The following is a 7,897-nucleotide window of genomic DNA, read 5'->3' as shown; positions in this document are numbered from 1 at the left end:
CCCCCCCCATTTTCTCCTCGAGCTAGAAAGCCCGACGGACAAATAAAACCAACGATGAAGTACTAACGTATAACTCTTAATTCAAAGATTCGTTTATTATTCTCGGCGCCATGCATGGGGATATGTCACTAGACTGACAGTTGGCACGGCATTCCGCATGAAAGAAACCTTTCCTTTTCTTCCAACTTTTCTCTCTCTCTCTCTTCTTGCGCTTTGCCCCTCTATTTTTGGCATCTTTTTGGCTCTTTGTATTGCCCAATATTTGTACTTTATGTTTGCCCTCATTCCAGTTGTTTTCAATCGTTTCACTTCTGTTCTATTTCACGCCTAGTTCCACCTTTGTAAGGCTTCACAAATTCTTTATGCTATGATGGAAGAAGACGCCAAGATGATAGACAAAGTGACTGAGTAAGTGATTATTATATTTTGCAGCTTTTGAATATTTTTTAAAAGTTTCAGGTGCCCATATGTAGTCGGCAACAAGATCACGCTGCAGCTGGAGGGTCGCCCGGTTCAAGCCACAATCGTTAAAACCTTTGAACCCTGGACCAATTCATGTGCTATGGTCCTCTCGTTTGATTCCGACCTTTCTGCCCTAGGCATTGAGGGAAATGTGGTCCTGAAGGTTTATGATCGACGGTTTTCAATAGAACAACGAACTTTCTGCAAAGCAGATCCTTGGACCCCAGAAATTGAAAGAGACCTTTATAAGTATCTTTGCTCAGATGAAGGACTGAAGTTTGCGATTGAACATGAAAAGTTTTGCATAAAAGAAAGAGAAGAAGATCATGATTTCATGCCAACGATCATCGAGGAAGGTACCGGCGAGGAACAGCACCCACAGAACACCTGTGAGCAGGAAGGCGCCAATGAAAATGGCCACACCAACGATAATGACGATGCCAACTCCAAAGGCACCCTCTTCAAGCTTTCCATGCTATCTATCAATCTTCTCTCTCCTCTCTTCCACGCATATAAGATGGCTTTCCGTGGTCTGCTGTGCGCCATTCGCTTTTTTCACACTGGAGTCACCGCAGTACTTCCCTGGAGACACCAAAAGGCCATTGATATAAAACCCCAAGGGATCAACAGAAATGATGAAGCCAATGGAAACAATTCTACGAATACCTATGTGACAACTGAGGAACAACAGCCCAGCAATCTCGATGCAGCGGTTGAGGATGCAGGGGAATCTGAAGAAGCAGCAGAAGAAGAATGGGATTACTTAGGCAGTGAGCTAGATTTCTGTTTCTTCAAGCAGTTCCGGTACGAATCAGAGACCGAAGCATATGAAACGATGAAAGATCTGCAGGGAATTCACATCCCCCGAATTTTCGCACATACCAAGATTCTGGGGCCGGAATACACCCAAGATCAGCCCATCAGCCGGTATTTCGAACATCCTGGGATTCTCATGGAATATATCGAAGGATTCCCCCTTCCTGACATTGCCGAACATGCCCCCAGAAAAGAATGGCAGCCCATAATTGACAAAGCCGTCGAGATCGTCAACGATATCATGAGCCATAGAATCCTCAATGACGATACTGATGTAAGGTGCTTTATCGTGCAACCTGATCCAGCCAACAAGCTGGAGTCCGAATACAAGTTTAAATTGACTATGATCGACTTTGGTCATACTAGATTCCGCAGACAATACCATCCTGGAGAGGATTGGCGATGGTGGGAGGCACGCGATGATGGAGAGGGCGCTATCGCACGGGTGATGGAACGGAGGTTGGAAGTGGATCATGGGGGAGGCTATATCTACAAAAGGACCCCCTATCGTCAAATGCTTGTCAAAGATTATATGGGGGAACACTGTCCCCAGGAGAGACCTATTCCACGCGACGTGTGATCTGCTAGGAAAAAGGATGTATGCATTTGTCACGGAGATACAGGTGGAGAAGGCCTGTATGCTCCCTTTCTCTCTCTTCCCTCTCTCTCTTATTAGCTAGGAAATTTCAGTGTTTTTTGCCAACCTCCCTCGATAAAGCTCTTGTATTGCGATATTATTTAGGAAGAGAATCAATATATCAGGCAAAATTGTCGAAGTATAAGCATTGTACCTGATGGGACATTTATGTTGTATATATAGCGAATCTCTCAATGCAAGAAGGACTTGCCTTGAACTTACTGAGACAATTATAGTATACAAATCTCCAAAGGGCTGACTGTCAGGGCTAATATTTGTGGGGATGTCCACTTCCGATGCTATTCCGAAGTGCAACCTACGACTTCGAGGACTATGTAGGCCGTGTGCTTTTTCAGATCGTGCAGGACCTCATATGGATTAGTATCTAGTCTTTGTATAAGTCTAATATCATGCGGATTGCTCTGTATAAAAAGGTAGGAAGAAAAACCTCGCTATATGGTCCTCGATAAGATCGGATGCGCCCCTTCCGATGTTTCCCCTCTTGATGAAATAGACATGTCCTGCAAGAACTCGGGATCTTCTCATTATTCTTTTTTAACTTGCAAATTATTCTCTTTAAGTCACAAAACCAGAATGTCTTACCAAATTGCCTACGACACTACCCGCGCACCACCCCGCGGCGCCGCGCTCGTCGCATTCATGGAAGACTTCTACCGCACCAGCGACACCGAGTCCCTGCACGAGAAATACGTCCAGAGCTTCACCGAAGATGCAACACTCATCATGGGACCTAAGGAGGCCAAGGGCGCAAGCGGTATGGTGCTATCCGATCCCCGCCCTCAACTTAGGCGAAGCTAGATAGCCGATCCAGATCCCGATTTTTATTTCGACGCAGAATATACATCTGCACTGGCCAATGGTTGTACTCTAGCTAATAAAGCCAATCCCGTAATAGAAATTCTCCCCCTCCGCCAAGGTCTTTGGACACACGTTGCTTCACGCCGACACACCCCGACGCAGGTCTATTTCGGCGGCGACGATGAGCTCATGCTGTATGGTGGCGTGAACTATAGACTCAAGGCTAACCCCGATAATGACGTTTATGTGCCTTGGGCTGGACGGGTTGTGTTCGCGCCCCAGAAGGGTGATGAGGAGATCAAGATGCAGTTTTATCAGGTTTACTTGGTGAGTATATCGTTGCTGACTGTACGGTGTTGTTTGTGGTGCTGATTAATTGTTTTTTTTAGGATACCGCGGCTCAGTCCGGAAAGAAATGAAATATATTAGAATGTGAGCCAACTTGGACTTGTCTTGTACATACATACATATAAGAACAAGAGTTGCATAAATTCAATAACAATGATTGGATATCAATTGATTTGACTTTTGGAGAATGTCGATCTATATCATGTGTAAGCTGAGGATCTGCTGGTAGCTAAACGATACCAGACGTCTACATCTACATCTACAACACACAGAGAGAGAGAGAGAGGACGGAACAGTTTTGAAGTGTTTAGACATGCTCTTTATTTCCAGGAGACCACGAGAGAAAAAAGGGACAAAGACGCCGTAGGGTTGATCGGGGTCAAAGAGGTGAGGGAGATCATAAAAAACATGTCGGGGAAAAAAGATCCCCTCCCCTCGACAAGAGAGAGAGGGGAAGGATTGTGTAGAACGTCTCGTCCGCTCTCTTCTCTCGTTCAAGTCTCCGGATAATGATGCCTCATCCTCATGCACTCTGCACCGCCCATATCTCTCTCCGCTAGTAGCCCCGTCTGGTCGTCAGAAAAAAAAATATGGAGTGGAACAAGAAAAAAGAAACAAACGTAAAGTCGCGCACGGGACCGCAAGCTCCGAATTTTTATTTTTGTGCCGTCATTTCCAATATCCTGCCGCCGTAGCGAAGACAAAACCACAAAAACAAACGACTTATCCCCGAACTATTAAAAGCCCATCGTTGCGATACGTTTATTCCTCATCAGACTCCTCCTCCTCATCGACGGTGGTCTTGGCGATACGGTCCAAATCACGCTGACCGCTCTGGGTGATGCGGCGGCCACCCTTGTCCTCATCGGTCTCGAGGACACCGATCTTCTCAAGAGCCTGGAGGGCCTTGCGGTCGACGGAGCCGGAGGCATCGACGTGGTGGGCGGGGCGGGAACCACGGTTCTTGGTGGAACCGTGGACCTTGCGAAGACGGCCGACACCGACGGTCTTGCGCATGTAGATGTGACGGGCACAGGCGGCGGCGCGGACGTAGAACCTTAAAAGTAAGAATGTCAATTGTTTGTTCGAATTTTGGTGGCTTGATATTTGATGCGGTCGTACCAGTCAGCATCCTGGGGAGGAAGCTCGTTGGAAGCAGAGGTCTTGACAGTGTCAACCCATCCGGGGATGGGGAGCTTTCCCTGACGCTTCAGGAAAGCAGAGTAGGCAGAGATGAACTTCTGCGCCTGTGTGGGAGAAAAAGTTATATGTTAGTTATGGCTCATCAAGGTATGCGTGGATCGGTCAAAAGTCTGTGGATTTGCAGATGCGTCGGATTCGTTTCTGGATGCAGTTCATCATTCGTCGTGTGGAGTTTTGCGCTAGCATGCAGTCGTGGTGTCAAGTATTCTAGAGAGAATACCGACAGATAGACGGATCTACTAAAGATTCGGCCCCTCAAAACATGCATGCACATCCTTCAATATTCGACATATTCTTCATGGCAATGAAACCATTCGCCTATTGCGTGCGTAATCCGAAGCATTTCCATCTTGGCGATATGATCCGACCGATGTTGTGGTATCCGTGCATCCAGAAACGAACCGTCCACATCACGCAAACCAGAGCTGACCGATCACCTAAAAGTCGAGCAGGACACTTACGTCCACATCGCGAACGGTAACACCACCCATTTTGGCGACTTGTCGAGGGGTCGAAGGGTAGGGATTAGAGAGAGAGAGGCGTTGGGCGTCGAGGTGGGCAGGTCGAAGTCGAAGAGTCGCTCAAAATTTCAAGACACACACAACTCTGGGCGGGTTGGGTCTGTGTGCCGTTCGCTTGTCCATTTTGGGTTAGCCGTACCCTAAGCTGGGTCATGTGATGTGGCCCAACTTGTGCCTAATGGCTCAGGCTCCAAATCACACCGCTTGATGCCTGATATTCCAGGCATTAATTATCGGACAATACAATCGAATGAAAGATTATGTGAAGAGCTCATTTTCTCATGTCCTAATTATACACCAATTAAAATCTATCTCATGGCAGTTGTCATTATTCGTTACTTTAAACAATTAAAAATGTACCCCGTTTCCTAATGCCTTGATCCATAGTCTTCCCCCCAGTTTCAAACGCCAGAATCATTACCAATTACAGTGTGGGTGCTCTCTTCAGTCCAACGCAATACCTCACAAACAGCGTGTCAATGAAATGACCATGACGGATGCCAGGAGGTCGGCACCGGTTGAACTCGTCAATGGCATCTTGCACACCAAAACCAAGATGCTCGATCAAATAGCAAGCGATCATGAACCCGGTACGGTTGTAGCCATAGTGGCAGTGAACTCCGACCACTGGACGTGGCAGAAGCTTCTCTTCCTCCGTGCGCTGCTCCATCTTCTCATCAATATCCTTTTGGATGCTATTGACCAGAGCGATAAAGTCGCGTGTCTCGTCCGGAGTTGGAGGAATCTTGGATATAGTCGGGTGCTTGTAGTAGTGAACCCCGCCCTTCTCTAGTTCGGCCGGGTTGTAAACTGGACTTTCATGACTGATGTCTATGACAGCGTGAATGCGGCCATGGTACTTTGCGGAGAAAGTCGCCGGGTTGTGTTCCTCGTCAACCTCGCGCAACATCTTCAGCGCTGCAAATGTGTTGGCAATTCGTTCCGAGACTGGGGCAACCTTCTTCCATTTCGCGAGGTTCTTGACATCCCACTTTCCAGATGTGTTCATGTGCTGCAATTGCCAGCCGAGACCGAGACGCTTGTCCACATTTGACGAGAGGAAATCCTGGATAATCCCTGCAAGGGTGCGATAGGTCGCCCGGTCGTAGAGCAGTGCATGAGATGCGGGCGCTGGCAAAATTGCCGATTTGACCACTCGCTTCCGCTGGCCAACCTCCAAATACTTTTCGGAGACCTGCACACCAAACACGTTCTCGTCGACGTGATTGCCGACTGGAGTTGGCATTTGGTCATGGACTCGCGAAGCGTCTGGGATGATGCTGCTATCGCTGGTGTCAATCGTGGTATGGGATGAAGCATCACCGAAGAATTTCAAAAGCTTCTGCACCTCCACCGGTTTGGTCACAGCATCCGTCTCTCCCGCGACTAACAGAACTGGCATGCGAACTCCCGCCCAGACCTGTTGACCAGGGAGTCCGCCAATCGGGTGGCCATCATTATTGTAGGTGGGAAGTGTGCCCCACGCCATGCGTCGCCAAACAGGCGTCCGACTTTGCTTGTTGAAGCGCACCTGGAGATGTCGTGTTTCCACGTCGGCAGCGACGCCGACCATCCGCATAACACTAGCACTTTGTTCGCCTCCACGTCTGTCCCAGCGACGCCAAAGATCGAAAATGAGGCTAGGAACATAGAGCGCTCGGCGAAACTTGGTAGTATCTTCCGCAGATGGAGGGTCGGCTCGAGGGCACACAGCAACAAGGCCGATTATGTGCTCTTTCAATTTTGCACCAATAGACGACGTCGATGATGCCAAGAGGGCAGACAAGGAACATCCGAGACTGTGTCCCACTAGAATGACTTCCTGGCCAGACTCCCGGTCCCGGTGCTGATCAATGGCTTCAGCCAATAGTTCAGACAGAGCCTCCACAGTGTATGCATTCCAATCCGTAGGCGCAAACTTGGACAGTCCACACCCGGGCAAATCAATACCAAAGCATGAAGCGACATTAGACAGACTGGTCAGGAGGTGGTGGAATTGTGCAAGTGACCCGCCTAGCCCATGAACAACCACGACCAGTGGGACAGGAGTTGGTTTGGTCGGGAGTCGAGCTAGGTGTGGATGTGGGCTGTAGAAGGTGCGAATGGAGGGATAGGTGGCCACCGAGGTAGTGTAGGAGTTGTATGTGGTGAATTTCCTGAGAATTCCCGGGTCGGTTTCATATGCTGCGGGAGTGTTAATAGAAGCCCCAAGTGAAATATGAGTTATTCACCCACCATCAGAGCTTTGCTGCTGAGTGTCCGACGGCCATTCTTTCGCCTTGTAGTTGGGATTGGTTCCATGTCGCAACGATGCGTTGCTATCGTAGTCTTCATCTTCATAATCGTCCTCCTCCGAGGAGCTCAGAGTCTTCGAAGATTTAGTCGAGCTCTTGCGAGCGGCGGGACGTTGCGCACGAGAGGTCTTCGACCCCGACCGCTTGCGCTTCACCAGCGATGACAACAATCCACATCCAGTCATGGCGATCACACAGGTAGTTAAGAACACAACCTGACCCCAGTTCACATTATCATTGCGGTAGAGGCCGCGGAAAAAGCTGGCGACGGAGGGGAAAGAAGCGTTTTGGGCGGCCGCGCACACCGAGTGAAAGAATCGCAGGACAGGCGCGACACTTGATGGTTTGGACTGGGACGTTAAAGAGTCGTATAGGGCGGAGATAGCGTCGGACCCCATGATTAAGTACCGGAGGGGCGTTCTGGGCGCTTTCAGGGCCCCCCGATAGTGATTCCGCCAAAAATCACGCGATGGCGCTCCCGATGCTCTTTGGATGTAGGTCGAATAGCCCTGAGACCAATAAGGAAAGCAAGATCGACAACGTTGGAATGAGTTGTGAGGATAAGAAAAAGTACAAAAAAGCACAGAAAGTTCACCTTCGGCCACTCACAGCCTCGGGAGGAGCGGCGTGGGGGTGAGTCATCGTCTTCCATTGGTCCACTTCAACCTTGGAATTCTTGCAAATTTGGGAAGGAACTTGCTTGATTATGGCATTTACTATGGGAGGACAAGTACCTTTTGAAATTTTAAGATCCTTTGTATCCTATTTAGGCATGAATTCCAAGGTTGAGCATGATT

At 48.8% G+C, this 7,897-nt stretch overlaps 4 protein-coding genes across 4 annotated transcripts; 2 read left to right on the top strand and 2 right to left on the bottom strand.

Annotated features, from left to right (window-relative positions):
* Window positions 1-370: 370 nt before the first annotated feature.
* PEX2_099990 (uncharacterized protein) lies at window positions 371-1,858 on the top strand (the record flags this gene model as incomplete). Its single annotated transcript, XM_016747269.1, has 2 exons — window positions 371-408; window positions 460-1,858. 2 exons carry the CDS (start codon window positions 371-373, stop codon window positions 1,856-1,858), a joined length of 1,437 nt encoding a protein of 478 aa, XP_016601967.1.
* A 651-nt stretch (window positions 1,859-2,509) lies between these two features.
* On the top strand, window positions 2,510-3,153 carry PEX2_099980 (uncharacterized protein; the record flags this gene model as incomplete). The annotated part of the gene is made up of 3 exons (XM_016747268.1): window positions 2,510-2,690; window positions 2,832-3,061; window positions 3,124-3,153. 3 exons carry the CDS (start codon window positions 2,510-2,512, stop codon window positions 3,151-3,153), a joined length of 441 nt encoding a protein of 146 aa, XP_016601966.1.
* A 691-nt stretch (window positions 3,154-3,844) lies between these two features.
* PEX2_099970 (40S ribosomal protein eS19) lies at window positions 3,845-4,776 on the bottom strand (the record flags this gene model as incomplete). Its single annotated transcript, XM_016747267.1, has 3 exons — window positions 3,845-4,139; window positions 4,205-4,329; window positions 4,747-4,776. 3 exons carry the CDS (start codon window positions 4,774-4,776, stop codon window positions 3,845-3,847), a joined length of 450 nt encoding a protein of 149 aa, XP_016601965.1.
* Window positions 4,777-5,230: 454 nt separating this feature from the next.
* Window positions 5,231-7,498, bottom strand: PEX2_099960 (RNA 5'-triphosphatase domain-containing protein; the record flags this gene model as incomplete). The annotated part of the gene is made up of 2 exons (XM_016747266.1): window positions 5,231-6,990; window positions 7,042-7,498. 2 exons carry the CDS (start codon window positions 7,496-7,498, stop codon window positions 5,231-5,233), a joined length of 2,217 nt encoding a protein of 738 aa, XP_016601964.1.
* Between the last annotated feature and the right edge of the window lie 399 nt (window positions 7,499-7,897).

The sequence above is a fragment of the Penicillium expansum genome (genome assembly GCF_000769745.1).
Source record: "Penicillium expansum strain MD-8 chromosome Unknown contig353, whole genome shotgun sequence".
Classification (NCBI taxonomy): Eukaryota; Fungi; Ascomycota; class Eurotiomycetes; order Eurotiales; family Aspergillaceae; genus Penicillium; species Penicillium expansum.
The sequence above is the reverse complement of the archived record's forward strand: the minus strand, read 5'-3'. Positions and strand labels throughout refer to the sequence as shown.